The following is a 19,132-nucleotide window of genomic DNA, read 5'->3' on the forward strand; positions in this document are numbered from 1 at the left end:
ACACTCAGAGAATGAAAACACATATCAAAACATTCTGGGATAACCTTGCAAGTTTTAATATTATGCAATGATTCAAATGCAAATAATTCCGCCTTGAAATTGTACAAGCAATGTGAAGATTTACCTTTTAGAAAGGTGTCCCCTTGACAGTTCAGAAGTAGTATTAGACTGCACTTTGGGTGCCTTAGAATTAGATTTTCTACTCTCAGGAGGGCTATATCCCTTATGTTTTGCCTGCCCTAAATGTGACCTGTCAGCAGAAAATCAAAACAGAAATCTATCAGGAAAATGAGATGCAAATACAATACTGAAAGTGAAATACTTTTTCATTTAAAAAAAAAGTCTCTCAATCCTTCGTTATTGACCCTACCCTTTTTCCAACTATTTCTATAATTATTATTCTATTATAGAAATTGCCTCTTAGAACCAACCCCCTTAGTACCCAAGATTTTTTTTATTACCAGTTGTCATAACTGCACAGCAATACTATGGTTGCTTAAGCAATAATGAATTGTCAGCATTTTTACTGTAGACACTTAAATATGCTAAATTTTTACAAAAAGCAAATCCAGACTTTAGATCTAAAAACTACTTTTAATTGACAATGTGACTGTAACAGTTTAAAAGGCAATTTGTGATCCCTACAATGATACTGATCCCCAATTTACACATTATAATTCAGGTTAGCACAGTAAATGTAGCAGATGAAATCAACTGTGAAGCTGATTTTACACAGAAAATCATTAGAAGCACTAAATAGTAAATAAACTTACATGTAATCAATAGAGTGGTATTTGCCAAGAATTTAAAGCACTAATCAATAGAAAGTACACCAAAAACTAAGTCCTAAAGAAAGAGATAAAAAATTTACCACCAAATATTCCAAACACATTCAGAAGACTGCATCATCGATACATGGGTTAGGTTATATTTATAATAAATCAAATCCCTATGACAGCATTGTTCTGAGAGGAAGTTTGTGCAACATATATAAATTGTTTTCAATTTAACCTCTGGCAACAGTTAACAGTGAGATTTACATAGGCAATAAAAAGGAGGCATGCATTAATATATACCCAGAGAAGCTGGTGTTTAGAAGTGAGATATTAATGTAACAGATACAACTTAGGTAATTCACAGGGACCGTTGATCCTTCATGTAAATAACATAAAAGCATATTCTAATGAGAATAACAGTTTCATTAATACCAAAGCTTTTCACTTTGTTTAAAAAAATTTGTAAAGACTTTCATTCTGAACACCATCTTAAAGGAACTTAGAATTAAGTCTTTGAAAGTCCTACACGGTAATTCTAATTGATGCCATACAGTTCTTAACATATCAAACAAGTTCTACCATCTCTTCAAAAAGATGCTCTAAAGTTTCTCATCTCAGTATCTTTATTTTTCCTTCTCTTTTTCCAGAAGAATTCAATACTGGATTCTTGAAAGAAGATAGGAAATTAGCTTGTCAATAAAAGCAAATATTTCTTGGATCCATACCATCATTTTCATTTTTAAGGTTCTGATCTATGACAGCATAGTACTTTCTGAAGACTTAGAATAAACTACTAAAAACTTTAGGGTAGTCTTTCAAGTGTCTTAGTCTTCACTTTAGTAATGAATATATACATATATTTTTCAAGGTATATATTATATTTTCTCTGGATGTAGTCACGCTGAACCATGTAAGGTTTTTATACACTATGATTTAGTTTTTATTTTTCCTATTCTTCTACTGCAGTCTTAATCCATTTTAGCTTAATTTTAAAACCCAGCTTTATCCCATGAATTTCTTACTAGAGAGACTTAATTTCTAGAAATTGCTTTTGTTTTTGTTACATTTCTAGTAAAAGATCTGAGAGTTCTTTTTAAAAAAAAAAAAAAGAGAGACGGAGTAAATTTTCAAATTATTCCATAGTTTATTTTTTTTTAAAGAAGGTATAATTTTCTGTTTTAAGGGCATACAATTTAATATGCATGGAAGAATACTTATTATAAATTATGTTATTCAGGTTCTCTACATTCTTATTTTTGTAAAGTTTGCTATGGATTAATTTTTTTAACTGAATCACACTTTCTACTTCATTTCTTTGCAAAATTTAAAATATTCCTTGCTGCAGGCCGGCCCAGTGGCACAGCGGTTAAGTTTGCATGTTCAGCTTCTCAGCCGCCTGGGGTTCACCGGTTCGGATCCCAGGTGCAGACATGGCACCACTTGGCAAAAGCCATGCTGTGGTAGGCGTCCCACATATAAAGTAGAGGAAAATGGGCATGGATGTTAGCTCAGGGCCAGTCTTCCTCAGCAAAAAGAGGAGGATTGGCAGTAGTTAGCTCAGGGCTAATCTTCCTCAAAAATAAAATAAGATAAAATAAAGTAAAATATTCCTTGCTGTATTCCTTGATAAGTTAAAAATCATTTTAAAACAAAACTACCCATTCAAAGTTAGACAACTTTGTGATAATGTTCAAACAATTAAATATTCAAATGTCAACCCTAAAAAAAAAGTCTATTCCCAGTAAAAATTTAAAAACAAAAACAAAAAAAACTCTAAAGATTCAATCTGTCAACAGAAATTGACCAATATCAACCTAATGTTGATCCTGCTATAGAGGTAGCAGTCCTCTTCTTTTTAACCCAAATGAATTGTTCTTTGGTCTTAAAACACATGTAATTTTATATCCTCCTAAATCTATTACTGCATTTTTCATGTCCTTATTAACACCTTCAATGAGCTAAAGAATCTAGCAAGCAAATACAGAAAAGGTAAACAATATCCAATCATCTTAGAAACTGAGGCTCACAAAACTGTCTTAAATTCAACAATGCCACACTGATCTGATTCTACCTTTTCTAGAATTATTTTTAAGTGTGATATTCTGAGGACTGGTTAAAAACATATTGAAAAATCTTTAAAGTACTGATCATTACTACCCTATTGTTCACCACAGTCTTAAGACATTTTCTGTAAAGGGTAGTAATACTTTCAGCTTCATGGGTGATACTACGTGTCACTAAAGCAGGTATAAACAATATTAAAACAAACAGGCATGACTGTGTTCCAAACAAATTTTTATTTACAAAAACAGGCAAAGGGGGGCCACCAAGTGGTGGAGTGGTTAAGTTCCCATGCTTCACTTTGGGGGCCCGGGGTTCGCCAGTTTGGTTTCTGGACACGGACCACTCATCAAGACATGCTGTGGCAGTGTCCCACACAGAAGAACTAGAAGGACTTACAATTAGGATATACAACTATGTACTGGGGCTTTGGGAGAAAAATAAAAAAAGAGGAAGATTGCAACAGATGTTAGCTCAGGGCCAACCTTTCTCAACATAAACCAAAAAAACAGGCAGGAGGCTGGATTTGGCCCATGGGTCACAGTTTTCCAACACTTGGCTTACCACAAGAGGAGGCAACCAGATGGTACCATACAGTAAGAATATGGGGCCTCTAAAAGTGGGGCTCTATTTATTATGCTCATTTATAAATTATTAACGCTCAGAATACTGTAAAATAAATCTCCATAGAATAATAATGCCCAATCTAGAACAGCTAATTAGAATATCAGTAGTTAGCACTAAGTGAGTCTTGATGCCTCTTTTTAGGTCATTTTACCAACTCTCCCATTTATCAGACCTCAATGCTCAATATTAGTTCTTAGTAAAAAGCATAATCTCTTTAAGACCCAGTAAAACTTATATGCACTATAAATCAAATTTGCCAAGAATAACAGTAAAATTCTGGACAAACTCTTTTTAAGCAGCACCAGAATGAGCCCACTCAGTAAATTATAGACCAACGACAGGTGTAGGTGTGTGGGTGGGTGTGGGTGTGGGTGTTAAGGAGCCTCTACATCATCCTCTGAATGTTCATGAAAAAAAACCTCACGTCCTGCAAAATCACCCACTAAAAATAACTGGGCCAGTGACGAAAATAAGATTGGGCACAGAGTACTCAAACCTAATGTTATTTCGTAACAAGTCCTAACAAACACATCATCGATTTTAATGAAAGATTAAATCCCCACTAACATGTGCACCAATAATCAGAGTTCACTCTGTGGAGTCTTACTTTTGTACTTTCTCCTTTAAAGACATTTTCTTTTGAGACCAGCTTCAACAAAATTAAAAATATAGTTCCGCAGGAGACTCCTTTTTGTCATTTTCTTTCTTAAATGGTTTTGAACTTCCTGAGAGTCTTTAACACAGCGCAAAGTGTGGTGGCCACTGAACTAGCTATTTCTGGCACTAAAATTTTCACTTTTTTGGTAAGACTTTCATAATTATCAAATCCTCCCCCTTAATTGAAAGATCTGTCCCCATTTTAGGGAAAACTGCCTGTGAACCAACACTACAGTACTTCATCATTATACTGAAATCATTTCCCTATTTACTAAGTATACGTGGGCCAATTCACATTAAAGAAACCCACATTGCCAGAGACTATAATCAACTCTGGGCTATGTGCTTTCAAGACTAACTTGAAGGCAAGTCTCAAATGCCTCTTGTTGACTTTTGGGCAAATCATAGTGACTGTCCCTTCCAGGTACTTTAATTTACTTCTACTGCTGTTTAGTAAAATCCTTGGTAGTCCAACGAATTTAAAACCATCCCTAGTCCAGAGGACATGTGAAAGAGGTCAAAACCTTGAAGCAAAGAGCACATTCTTATCTTAATGTTAGGCAAAATGAAGAAAGTGGCTAGTTACAAGTAGCTAGTTAATTCCCTATATTACACGTCTTAAATTTTGTTTGAAATTAATTTCTAAGCCAGACATGTTCACAACCCAAATACAAATAGCTATTACCAAATATAAAGAGTTTGGGGCTTAATTACATTTCCAAATTTGTTTGTGTATGTGTTTATAGATGTACACATATTTTTATCCTTTTATATATACAACAACATTATAGTTTTGTCTTCCAAAAATTAAATGCTTTGCTTATAATGCTATAAAATGCATGTTATAAATAAGCCATTGATTTTCAACAATCAAGGTGGAAAGTTCACTTAAACCACTTTCATCAAAAAAATTCACTAATGTTCTCTGTAAAATGTACTGTTTTCTATTTCAATCACAAAACAGAAGCCGATTAGTCTGATCAACGTTCTTGTTTAGTCATAGCAAAATGCTAGCCCAAATGACTCTAATTCAGAGTAAAGAACTCCTTATTTATCTTACAATGCAGTGTTTTTAAACATCAGTGGTTCCTCCTCTGGGGAGCACTTTGAAAACACATGTTGGGGAACAGAGGCGCTGTTGGCATTTAGCAGGTATGGACTAGAGGTAGATGATGCCATGCAATATACAGAACAGTCAGACACAATGAAAAGCTGTCCCATGATCCTTATGTTTCAAATAGCATTGGTAATATATGAAGACCTTGTAAAAAAAAAACCTTGAAATCTGGCCTTAACATAAGTGGAAAATATGCTTATAATGTCTCAGCTTAGATTTGTTTTGCATAGCTTTATTATATATGTTAGATTTTCCAGGAATGCACGAGAATCAACATAAGATTATATTTGTTTTCTGCAGCTTTACCAAGAGTCACGCATCATTTTGAAAAAGTCTACAATGAAAACGCTGCTTATAGCATTTAAGTCTGTTGTAGCTGTCACATTCACTAAACTCAAATACAGATATAAGCATCTGAACACACTGTCATCTTGTGTCAATGTACCCAAGTATTTACCTACTGAGGTTGTTTTGTTAACCGTTTTCCTTTCACTTATTTTTACCTTTGTAAGATACGTAAAATAGCCTTGTACATTACACTTCCATTTCTAAACGGTGTAGGCAGGCATTTCATATACTTCTTAATTCATTTCAAGATACTAAAGGGCATCATAATAAAGATATTTACATTATACGATACACATTACAGAGTGGGATCAAAGGATCTTATAGAGTTTAGAACCACTGTATCAAGCTACTTGCTTCAACAGATTTTTTAGATTTATCAACTCAAATATATGCAAGCCACGACGGGGCAGATAAATATGCATAATACACATCTAGTCCCTATCCTTAAAGAGGTCAGAGTCTCATAGAAGAAGGTAATCCACAAGGTGCTATAAAAGTTCCCCAAAAAGGAAGAAGTTACTTCCAGCAGGAGAATACAGGCTTTAGAGAACACACAGCATTTAAACCACATCCTGAAGGATGAAAAGCTGAGGAAAAAGAGCATTCCCGTCAAAGGCAGAGGATGGGCAAATGTAGAGGCAGGAAATTATGAAACCCACATGGCACCCGGCAAATGATATGAATTTCCCTGGACACAGAGATCCAGTAGGGAACAAGGATGAAAGGACACGCTAGGGCCTAAATGTCTGTGGAAGGATCTAGATTTGTCCTTAAAAATAGTTTGCAGTAAGAGATTGACAGGATCAGAAGCAGTGAGGAAAAAGGAAAATTGTGTATGTTGAATGATCCGTGTATACTGAAGAGGGGTGAGTAAACTACAATGCTTCGCTCACTGTGTGAAGAGGCAAAGCAGACAGACTGGATGTAATGAAAGCCAGAGGAAAAAGGTCCCCAGAAGGGAACCTTACAGCTCAACTTACTTTCGCCCCCACATTTCAAAAATAAAATAGTTGTGTAAGGACTATAAACACCAAGATAATCAAAAGTAAACTAGTTGGGGCTGGCCCCGTGGCCGAGTGGTTAAGTTCGCGTGCTCCGCTTCAGCGGCCCAGGGTTTCACTGGTTCGGATCCTGGGCGCGGACATGGCACCGCTCATCAAGCCATGCTGGGGCAATGTCCCACATGTCACAACTGGAAGGACCCACAACTGAAAATATACAACTATGTACCGGGGGCTTTTGGAGAGAAAAAAAGGAAAAAAATAAAATCTTTAAAAAGCAAAAGTAAACTAGTGATTAGCGATAGATTAGCAATGCAGTACTGAGTATTTCATGAACTGCATTGGCTTTTATCTATACCTGGGTAAAAACTTAAGATGACCACAGAAAAAAGACTTTGAAAGGTTTGATTATGTGATAAGCATTATGTTAATTCTTTAAATACGTTTTCCAATTTTATTCTCAAATGAAACCCACAGCAGGTATATTTCCATTTTAAAGATGTAGGCAATGAGGCTTGCCCAAAATCATACAGCCTCCAGACAGGAAAGGTGAGACTGAGCCCAGGTATTCCGACTCCCCAAATCTGAAACCCCGCAGCTCCATCCAAGGGCTCAGTGGTCAAAGTAAAAGGCCTGCATCTATAGGTATTAACTCATCCTATCTGTGCTGGTATTTCTGTCCCTAACTGTACAGAGGGTAAAACAAATGACTTAAGGTTTTGGAGATGGCATATGAGAAAAACGAAAGAAAATACCATGTTTTCTTTTGAATCTTCTACAAAGGAGAACTCCTGCTTTCTTCTCCTTTCTGTAGCACAAAAAAGCCCCAGACTTCCATATGTGATGCTAAATCTTGCTATTCAGTTATTGAAGAAGCATTTGCATAGATTCATTTTTTCAGTCACACTGATAGTCTTCTAGGAAAGCATTCTGAGACAGAGAACACACTTGTAAAAAAGTGGTGTGGAACATCAGATTCTCTCAATAGTGAGGGACAGAAGAATCAGAGCGAAGCCTCCGTTAAGGATATAAAACAATCTATGGCAGCTGACACCTTACAGCTTCCCAATATACTTATGATGTTACTTTTGGACAAAATTTCACACTTGATTAGAGCAAGAAATATATAGTGCAAATAAAATTATAAAATATATAAGATATTACTTTGGTGGTCCAAAAAGAACATAAAGGGGTACTATTAAGAATCCAAGAGCCGGCCCTGTGGCCGAGTGGTTAAGTTTGCGCACTCCGCTTATGTGGCCCAGGGTATTGCTGGTTCGGATCCTGGGCGCGGACCTAGCATGGCTCATCAGGCCATGCTGAGGCAGCCTCCAACATGTAGAAGGACCTACACCTAGTATACACAACTATATACTGGGGGACTTTGGGGAGAAAAAGAAAAATAAATTTTAAAAAATAATCAAAGAAAGAAAGAAAGAATCCAATGTGTATAATCCAACAAGAAAAAAGCAGCCTCTGTTCCTCCTTAGACCAAGGCAAGGATGCCACTGTTCACCATGACACTGTAAATCCTGCCTCCCACTATCAACCAGCCCCAAGGCCTGACGGCACCGACTAGCCTCAGTATTACCAAAGCAGCACTCAAAGTGGAAGAGCGTGCACACGTGGCTCTGCAGCTAAAACTCAAGGTGCATAATTATAGCAGTTAAGATCCACCAACACCGAAAGGAGCAAGTTACAAGTTACCTGGCCAACTCTAGTATAAATGGTTTTTAAAAGTGGTTTCAATTTAGTCATAAGAAACAGTGAAGTCATTTTCACATCACACCATGTCTCCACCCTTAACATTCTTCTCCTCCCAAAGATGATGAAGTCTGAACTTCCATCTGACTGAGCAAAAGTCAGGATAAAAAAAAAGAGACAGAAGGAACACAAAATAAGGAATATAAAAAAGGCATCCATATTGGCTAACTAAGCAGGAAAAAAGAATGGTCATACCCATGGCTATGTTGCACTAAGTGGGATTTAGGGAAACAAATGGTCTGTTGTAGACCTGGAAGTAACAATAAAAAACCATGTTTAAACAGCATGTGAGAGCTACAAGGTGCTGTTTACAAAGATTCTATTCCTCCTCTTTCCAGACACATGCTAGGATGGTACTTGCTGAACTACTGTTAACTCACTCTGCTCAAGGGAATGTGACCGGAAATGAATCACTTCTGGGGAAGCCCTGGAGAGCCAGAGGGCAACTCACCATACTCTCTTGCCACACAGTAAGGGTACCGGAATACGTGAACGTGTTGACAAGGAGCAGAGCCTGTAGCTGACTCAGGATGGATAAGTTTTCTAGTGGCTAGGCTGTTATAATAAACTAATATTTAGGAGCTATTTGTTACTATAGTATAACCTAATCCACCCTGTTACATAGCCCATTTGAACCATGCCCTATCTCAACTCTTCTTTCACTCCAATCTTTTCATGACCAGTTCCATAAAAGAAAGTCGCATTTCTGTGCCTAGAAATGCCAAGGCAGTAAATCTCCTTATTTCTACCCCACATTACTACTTTTTGAACACCTACTACTTGCGAGCAAAGTTAACAAGTGACACAAAAAAATCAGAAATAAAATCTCAACTCTGGAAGTAACTAATGACTCCACACATCAAGCAGTGACAAAGATAGTTGACGTGTACCATCTGCTTTGCAAGTGCTTCTTCAGCCTTCAGAGCTCGGAACAATGGGGTCATCTCTAGAAATGTTTCTCACCTGACTCTAAGGATCACCTAGGTGCCCATTTCCCCTGCTGAGTTGGAACTGCCTGTGACAAAGGCTATTCTACTCTCATTTTTGTAACTACCATCTAGCATGGTGCTTACTAGCATGGTGTTCTACAAGTGACTAAATACAATCTTGTACTGAGTTTGTATTAAGGTACACTAAGGGAGGACTCTGAACTCCAAAGGCAAAAGAGGCTTTATTAAAATAACGATACGTATCTTCAAAGTCAAACAGCAGCTAAATAATTAAGCCAAGGCAAGAGTCAACATAGCTCTGAAAACCTAAGAAACTGAAACTTGTCAGAACTTTATTACACACATATTCTTTATCTATTTGCTTCTCTCTGATTGTCCATCTTCTTCCATAAGGTAGGAGACGAGCAGTCGGCAACTTCAGATTCACATGTTCCCTTTGCTACCAGAAAGGAAAAAGTTCCCAGTTTGGATCATGTGACCACCCCAGTCCCATCGCTGAGCTCAGAAAGATGGGCAGAATCTCCCAGCTCCGGCAAAAAGCCAGGCAATGAGTAGCCAGGAGGAGAGTAAGATCGCATTGGAAAAGAGTAACTACCATTCAAAATGCATGACTGAAGAACTGAGCGAGGTCAGTCCACAAAAGAGGGTTCCTGCTACAAGAAGACAGGCTAATATCAGCTGCACAGCTTTCCAAGGTCGGTTCTCCTGGACAGCGGCAAAGGGAGATTAACAACATATGCAAACTTATCAGTACATTTACAAAAACTATGCTCACTCACGTCTCACTCCTTAAACCTATTTTTCCAATGTTTAACCTCATTACTACAGAAACACCAATAAAATAAGGTTAACGTGAACTTTCCTCTTCAAATTAGCAGGAAAAGGCAAAATGGAGATAACACTAATAAAACGATGAGAAAAAGCATTTTTCCTGATAGTGATAAGCAAACCAGAGGAAAAAAATTTACGTGAAACAAGTTGACCATAAAAAACTCCTTTTGACCAGGCAATTTCACTCCTTAAGAGATATCTGAAATACAAACATTTAAGCGTAAGCAAAAACTTTTCTCACTGCAACCATCTAACCATCCAAAAACTAATAAGTAATCAGGAAAATATTGTCTATTGATTTAGCAAATCATATGACCATTTGCAAACAATTAATAAAAAATCATAATGACAGGAGAAAATGTTTAAGTTAGGATGCTGAGGGGAAAAAGCAGGATTCAAAACTGTATTTACAGTGTAATCAGCTACATGCTAAATTGTATTTTAAAGATAGACAAAAACCAAAATGTTAACACAGACTTATCTCTGAATGATACTTATTTCCTTTTTGTGCTTTTCTGTATCCCATCCCTCTGAAATAGTTTTTCAAGCAAAATATGAATCTACTTCTTTCTTGTAATTAATGCTGGCTAAAAGAATCCCTGCTCTGACAAGGTTAATAAAAAGCTATAACCTAGACATCTCATAATTTTTTATTCAGTATTAAATAACTAAGGGCCGGCCCCATGGCCAAATGGTTAAGTTCAAGCGATCCACTTCAGTGTCCCAGGGTTTCGCCGGTTCGGATCCTGGGTATGGACCTGGCACCGCTCATCAGGCCACATTGAGGTGGCATCCACATGCCACAATCAGAGGCACTCATAACCAGAATATACACTTATGTACTGGGGGGGTTTGGGGAGAAGAAGAAGAAGAAGAAGAAAGAAAAAAAAAGATGGGCAACAGATGTTAGCTCAGGCACCAATCTTTAAATAAATAAAAACTTTGCAGACAAAGTTTTAATGGGGGGCTGGGGGGGGTAGGGTGGATTGGATTCAAGCATTTCCTCACACCATTAAAAAATTTGACAGATTATAGTAAAATGTAAAAATGGAACCATAACCGAATTAAGAAGAAAAATTAATCCTTGGGATGGAGAAGGTAAAGGAAAAAAAGAAATAAAGAGTTGACAGACTTGACTAATTTTTAAAACTTCTATAAAGCAAACCACAAGTAATAAAACTAGCAAAAGATATTTGCCCATGTGAGTGGATTGATATCCCTTCCATAAAGGACTCTAATAAAAGAACAAGCATCTCCAAAATTAAAACAGAAAAAGAAGACTAACAAACAACTCATAAAATAAAGAAAAATGGCCAACATGTGGGAAGATCTTCAACTCCAGTAACCAAAGAAATGCTAATTTTAACCACAGGAATTCTTTTTTCCACAAACTTTACTAAAAATGGTATGCTGTATTGACTAGGATTTGGAGAAAGGGGCACTCTCACTAAATATTAGTATGAGTATAAATTGGTCCAATCAAAAAAAAAAGATAATAAAGTGGTTTGATCTTTCTGAAAGACAATTTAGCAGTCTGCTACAAGTTATCAAAATATGCATACCCTTAGGTCCTATAAACCGACTTCCATTTCTGTTTTCTGCTTATATTTTTAAAATACATAATACAACTTTAGTCACAGCAACATACTTTACAGCAAAAACATGGGGCGGAGTGGGAAGGGGGAGGACAGACTAGAGGCCCAAAATTAAATCATGGGCTTTCAGAGCAAAGAAAATCATGGAGTAGAAATATTAACCATCATTATCTCTGGGTGGTCAAATTAAAATTATCTTATTTTCTTTAATCTTCCTGAAGCTTCTCATTTTCTATTCTCAACATGCTATGTTTTTATAACAAAAACAATGTTGAAGAAACTATCACTAGAGCAATCTTAACCAAAATTGCTATAAAATTTAATTCAATCCCACCACTGCCATTTGAGAAAAACAAGAAAAAGCAAATGATAGAATGAAAATGCCACTGCACAGCCCGAGGGAGGGGCAGCCTACAAGGACCTGTGCTAGAAGTGGGAAAGGCTAGGAGCATCCCAGAGAGCAAGGAACAGAGAAGCAGGGGAGTGAGTGATTTCCTAAAGAAGAAAACCAGAAGTGAAAAGAGAGGAACAGATCAGCTATAGCCCCAAAAATTACGGAAGAAAAGAAAGGAGAAAAATAATACAAGAGGAGTAAGATGTCTAGTTTAATTATGGATAGAGACAAAGGATGGGTGAAAAAGGGCTGAGGGAATAATCAGGAGAAATTAAATATATCTTAAAGATCCAACTTTCTTTTATATCTTAAGGATGAACAAAAACTCTTATTCTAAAAAAAGAAAAGCTAGGTGACCTTGATTTGGGAGAAGGGAAGAGTGGTCATAGGAAGGAAGCTACACAAAGAAGATAGCTTAACCCAAGTTTAGAAGAAAACAGAGTAGATCAAAATGAATGAATTTAAAAATCCTAGGAGGGAAAAACTGCTACTTATATTCTAAACTGAATGAGCTAATATTTTCAATTATAAGTCCTTCATACCCTCTTCTAAGTCCTTCATTATATGGATCAAGTGGTTCGTGCAGTAAAAACAGTTAGGCAGAACGTAAAGAATCACTGACTTTAGAGGCAAGGTTGAGAATCAAGGCCTGACTACATACCAGCTGTATACAGTCGAACAAGCTACCACACTTAGAAACCAAAGATTACAAACTTAGCACACAGTTTCTGTGATTCGCAACTGAAAGAACATGTACAAAAAATTTTTAAACTTAAAACACTCCTCCAGTACTGTTATAGTGGATGCTGTTATTTATTACCATTATCTGAATCACTGTATCACTATGAATACATCGACAAGACCAAGTCTGCTGTCTTTTGAAACAAAAGCCACAATAACAGCATTTTACTTAGGAAAGCTAAGCAAGAGGACTCAGATAAAGAGAATGAAAAGACAGAGTTGTAACTGCTCTCAATTCTAATCCTCTTAGTCCCCAAAATCACAAGAGGTTTCTCAGAGGTTAGATCATTGCTGGTACAGCACACGACACCAGGGTTTCAACAGTCAGCCTGGGGTCTGACGAAAAGGTCCCTTCCAGTTCTGAGATTCTGCCACGAGCAAAAGAATCAAGCCGTCCAAGAAGGCAAAATGAAATTCAGATGAAAAAATATCTAAATTTGCATTCTTAGCCAAACTAAGTCAAACTTGAGTTTTTGACTCAAGTTCTAAATTTCTGTGTCCTGATCCTAATTATACTTATCCACATAAAAATAGTTAAAATCCTAAAATACTCAAAGTTATTAGTAAATTACAGTATAGCCACACAACTGAACATAAAGACTTTAAAAGTCACGTTTTTAAACAATTTGTAACACACAGGAAATGACACCTGAGACACCAGGTTAAAAGAAAGCGAAAAGGCCCTCTTTTGTGTACTACCTTTGGTGGGGAAATGCTTTTTGAAGACATGTAAAAGCTGAAATCGTGAGAACTGAAATGGGGCTAAATTACTGAAAGGGAGAGGGGATGAAAGCTATAAAAACCCTAATTACACTTTGGTTTATAGTCTTTAGCAGGTTTTCTGCCATTCCAAACACATTTTGAAATTTTATTCTTTTCCTTCACAATTGAATATACCATTGCTTGGCTTAAAGCACATGAACTAAAGTGAAAGATTTGCCATTCTACAAATCTAATTGGGTTCCATCTTGTTTACAACTTTATTAGGTTATTTAAACCAATGCACCTCAACCACTAGTATTAACTACTTCCATTTCTGTGTACTGCTTATATTTTTAAAATATATAATACAATACTTAAATAATTTTACCTAACACTGATGTGTAGAAAAGATAAAGGTGCTGAAACATCACTGTGGATTTTAGAAGCAATATACTGTGTGACAGCCCAAAATGTGTCAGTCACGTGCAAGAATCCAAATATAACCTTCGGATTACTATGTATGAAACTCCGGTTGTTCAAGAAGTTACTTACATGTGCATATGTGCACATATATACACATATACACGCAAGTAAAAAAAAAGACGAAGGAGAAACATGCCAGTGTTAACGGTGGGTATAACTGGATTGTGGAATTGTAATGTTTTGCTTTATACTTTTCTCTATCTTCCAAATTCTCTGAAGTACGTAACATTTTTATAATGAGGGAGGGATAATTTTTAATCAACAGCATAAGTAAAGTTAAGGGTGGCTGCTCCAAAGAATAATCTGAATGTAAAAAAACAAAAAACGGGGCCAGCCTCGTGGCCGAGTAGTTAAGTTCTCATGTCGCACTTTGATGGCCCAGGGTTTCACCAGTTTGGATCCTGGGCATGGACATGGCACTGCTCATCACGCCATGCTGAGGCGGCATCCCACATGCCACAACTAGAAGGACCCACAACTAAAACTACACAACTATGTACCAGGGAGCTTTGGGGAGAAAAAGGAAAAATAAAATCTTTAAAAAAAAAATTTTAGAACACAACTCTGTACGAAGCATTGCACTAAGAGCTTAACATACTACTGCACTGAAGTTAGCCAATAACCCTATAAACTAAGTATCCCACTGTGGACTAAGAAATTGTCCTGGTGTCTTGAAAAGATTAACAAAGGACACACAGCTATTTACTGGCAGAGGCAGAAATCGCACACAAAGCTGTCCTCGTCTGAAGTCCATATGCTCAGCCACTAAAATAGCCTGGCGTGAACATGATATGTTTCAATTTACTCTTTACATTTGACATTTAAAATTTTTTTATAATTTACTACACAATATATACATGGTAATGCCTCAAAATATTGCATTACACAATCAAATTGAAAATTAGCCATTATTTATTAAAAGATAAGCATAATTAGCCCAAGGATTGTAGAATTAGGCCTTTTAGGTAAAGCTCTGAGTACTTTATACATAAAATGACAGTCCCTGGCTAACTCAGACACAGAATTTTACATTCAAGAGAATGCAGCTGATTCTTCACATTACCTCCTGTACAAGTACCCCAACTAAAAGACCAGCTGAACACCAGACTTAGACTAAGGAAATGACGAGAACTGACCTGCTAACAGTCAGACTGTCTCACCAGCCTGCCAGCATGCACAAGTTGCCAAAAAGTAGGATGAGAAAAAAACTCAAAAGCTAGGTATCGAAACTCAACATCTTAAAACAAATGAAGCTTCCTTTTAGTAAAGTAAATAAATTAGTCACGACATACATAAAGGGCCCACGAACGGCTGAAGGACATGTTGTAGCACGTGTTTAGGGAAGTAAAGAGAAAGAGGAAGGGCAAACAGAACACGACACACCACATCTAACAACCCTTAAATCAGATCTCCCATAATGTCAATGACTGAGAACTATCTTTTGAGTCTAGCATATTTGGGGAATGATTAAAGAATTGCTTTCAATTCCAGTTTTATTTGTGTCACTTGGCTCGAAAATTAGGAAAAAATTACCCATTTGTAGTGAACCATTCGAGTTTTGGTCCTTATAATTAGGTTTAAAAGAATATTTTCATTTATTCCCAATTCCTTTTAAAAATACCACTAAATACATACCTTCCTCCTATTGAGTCGTCTTGTGGTTGGGCCCCGGCAGTGTTCCTCTGTGAACGTCGCAGTGACCCCCCTGGATTGTTATTAGGCTGGTTGGACATTGGCACCTCTCTCTTGAAGGGACATACCCTTTCTAGACACTACCATTCACTGAAAAAGAAAAGGAGAAAAAACAAAATATCAGCTATACATGTACAACACAGAAAACAAATGAGGGGCACCAAAGATGAAGGCAAAATTCCATGTAAACTGTTTGATGGTATAGCCTTCACAATGCTGCAGCGTCTTCAACTGTGAAGTCTGATTGATTAATGTGTTATAAAACACCAGGAATATACCAAATTCAAGGCATGTGCTCTAGAACCCAGCACATAAAATTAACTTAGATTTCTCATGGAACACCCAAGAGATTCCCAATTCAAAGAAAACAGAGCACAGCAGAAATGTGTCTTTGTTTCCACATTTCTAGTACTGTGTAGAAAAGGGCTTTGCAAAAGTCAGAACATCTTGGCTCAAGTCCTGTGATACAACAGGTATTAAAGGAGTCTGCCTTAGCACAAACCACAGCCTCTAGCCTTGGATTCCTCAACCACAGAATAAAAAACACTGTATGACGTGCCTACTTCACAGTACTGCTGTGAATAACAGATGCAATCATAAATACAAAGAAAACTATAAAACCATAGTATCTCAATGGAGAAAAGAGGAGAAAGCAGCTCAAATACAGTAAACTGAGAAACGGTTCCAGATAGCCTGAATTTCAACATCCGCTGTGCTGATTGTGACCATGGATAAGAAATTTAATCTCTAGATTTCATTTACTTCTGTAAAATTATATTACCTACCTCACAGAAATTGTGAACATAGTTCATATGTGTAACAATTTAGCTCAAAATGTACTTCTTAATCAATTTGAACTTTCCATCTTTTCTGTATGAAATTTAATTATTATACAGAGAAAACAATGATACGAAAAGAAAATCAGTTTAACTGAAAAAACAGGCCAATATTACTACTATAGAAAGAATTACAATCTATCAAATCCTTCACAATTTTTCTTAAGCCCCCAATCAAACTTCAGGTAAAGTTCTTTAATTACTTCAAAGGGAAGAGAACAAACAATCATATGACATTACAGAAACTGGTGCCAAAGAGAATGCAAATTAATCATAACTAAACCTATTACTGGATTTTAAGAGACTTCCATGCACTAACAGGAAAATGGTTTTCTTTCAAATTACATGTTGACCCAATTCAGTAGAAAAGGATTGTTTTTAATGTCACCTATGTCCTAAATATATACTAAATAAACTGTGATCAGAAAGTTCAAATTACTAATGTAATTACTGTCACTTTTAGAAAGAAAAAAGAGGAAATACTACAAAAACATTAAGAGAGAGAGAAAGAGGAAGGTTCAATTTACAAGTACTGACATGGAAAGATCTCCTCAAGATGTTAGGGGAAACAGTATAAAACTCCCGTCTGTGTGTGTGCATATTAAAAAGGCTTGCAGGGCCGGCCTGGTGGCATAGTGGCACAGCGGTTAAGTTTGTGAGCTCTGCTTCGGCAGCCCAAGGGTCTCGGGTTTGGATCCCAGGCGTGGACCTATGCACCGCTTATCAAGCCATGGTCTGGCAGGCGTCCCACATATAAAATTGAGGAAGATTGAGGCACAGATGTTAGCTCAGGGCCAGTCTTCCTAAAAAAAAAAAAAAAAAAAAACAAAAACCTTGCATACGTGTCTTTATCTATTGTCTACACAGTGAAAACTGATGGAGGGCTTCATAAAACAGACTTTGTTAATACTGACTGCCTTTGAGGAAAAGAATTAGGGATCTGAAGTTTGAGATAAAAGGAGTCCTTTTTGTTATTTACCCTCTGTAAGCACTTCGGGCACTCTAGCACAGCAGTTACAAATGTAGAAGCTCTGGAGTCAAACTGCCTCTGGTGAGTTCGAATCCTGACCCCAACACCAACAAGTTGTATAACTTTATTATTTATATACTTCTCTGTGTTTCAGCCTATCAAATGGGGAGAAAGAACTTCCTTCACAGGGCAGCTGTGAGGATTACATGAGAAAATCCATGCAAACCACTGAACACAGTGCCTATCATACAGCAAGGGCTCGGTACATAGTAACTATTATTGTTAGTACTATAAACATCTATTTATTCAGAAGAATAAAAAGAAAACTTGTGATAAAATAAAATATAGTGGAGGAAACTTCACCATCAAAACCACTGTCTACCCACAACATTACTAACCTCACAAGGTTGTAATCTATCACAATCTCAATAAAAAAATAAATAAAAGAAAAAAAAAAACTGTCGACGTGAGTCTTAAATTTCTAGCAATATAGTTTCAAAAGTAAATTTTGCTATAAGAAAAACACAAAAGAAGTGTTTTTAAGGAAGGCTGGGAAGCGTTGTCAAAGTATGAATGCCTGGTCCCCACCTTCCGAGACCCTGATTCTGTGGGTGCAGAAACTGGAGACACGTCTTCAAGAGCTCTCCTGGTTGTAGTACAACAGAGGACAAGCGCACCCATTAGGGAATTACATTAAAGGCCCGTCTATTTCAGAACTCATCCACGAAGTTTTACTACTTCAAACACAAACCCAATGCCATTTCACTGGGACCCTAAACAGCATGGATACGAGAGAACAGCATGACACTGCTGCTTTCACTTTGGGCAGCAAAGACTACTACTATTAAACAAGGCTGGCAGATCTTATCTGCCCACTTGCTGCTTAAATGACTACCATACATCACGTGGTGGTAAGTCATTCAAACGAATATAAGTGACACTGGTTATTTTGGCCTATAGTTACCATGTTCCCAACACCTTCAGATGTCAAACAGCACCATTAGCAGCCAACGGCAGTCAACCAGCCATGGATAATTCCTGAGATTTAAAAGAGGAAGAATGACAAGCAAGAAGATAATTATTTATCAAAATGCTACCACTTTTAAAGCATAAGTTAATCTTCTATAGAAGAAGGCCAGACTCTGTTAAACTTTGAATTCCAAAAAGGTAAATGTAAGATTAACATGAGATACATATTCTCCCTCTCTGCCAGGTATCAACAAATCCAGAGCTGAAAGGGACCCTCGGGGATGATCAGGTTCAATCCCTTACATTACAGACAAATCCAAATGAAGAAAGTTCAAGTCATCTCTGGAGAAACCGGTCCTCCGAATCCTGACCCCCTCCAGAAATCACACTACCAATTTCAACCAAAATTTAACTCCTCTTTGACTCCAGGTAAGAGCCCAAAAGTTTTCACCACGCAATGATTTCCTTCTTGTTATACGAATATTCTGTACTGACCAATTCCTTATGTCTACTATTTTATTAATTAAATTTTAAAACACACACAAAAGTGAGTTATACTAATATAAAAACTCTATTGCTAGAAATCATGTTTTAATAACCTGAAATGAATGTGAACTC

General features: G+C 36.9%; 1 protein-coding gene across 50 annotated transcripts in view; it reads right to left on the reverse strand.

The window, feature by feature from the left end:
• TRIP12 (thyroid hormone receptor interactor 12) overlaps positions 1 to 19,132 on the reverse strand; it is a 141,110-nt gene that overhangs the window by 84,277 nt on the left and 37,701 nt on the right. For 26 of the 50 annotated variants that reach the window (XM_070270565.1, XM_023642502.2, XM_070270580.1 and 23 more), the window contains exon 2: positions 15,683 to 15,829. In XM_070270565.1, the coding sequence (XP_070126666.1) occupies positions 15,683 to 15,780 (98 nt within the window). In that variant the 5' untranslated portion in view covers positions 15,781 to 15,829. Of the gene's footprint in view, positions 1 to 124; positions 251 to 15,682; positions 15,830 to 19,132 lie in introns of all 50 variants that reach the window. The other 24 variants (XM_070270571.1, XM_070270570.1, XM_023642500.2 and 21 more) reach the window with 1 other exon arrangement.

The sequence above is a fragment of the Equus caballus genome, chromosome 6 (genome assembly GCF_041296265.1).
Source record: "Equus caballus isolate H_3958 breed thoroughbred chromosome 6, TB-T2T, whole genome shotgun sequence".
In the NCBI taxonomy this organism is placed as follows: domain Eukaryota; kingdom Metazoa; phylum Chordata; class Mammalia; order Perissodactyla; family Equidae; genus Equus; species Equus caballus.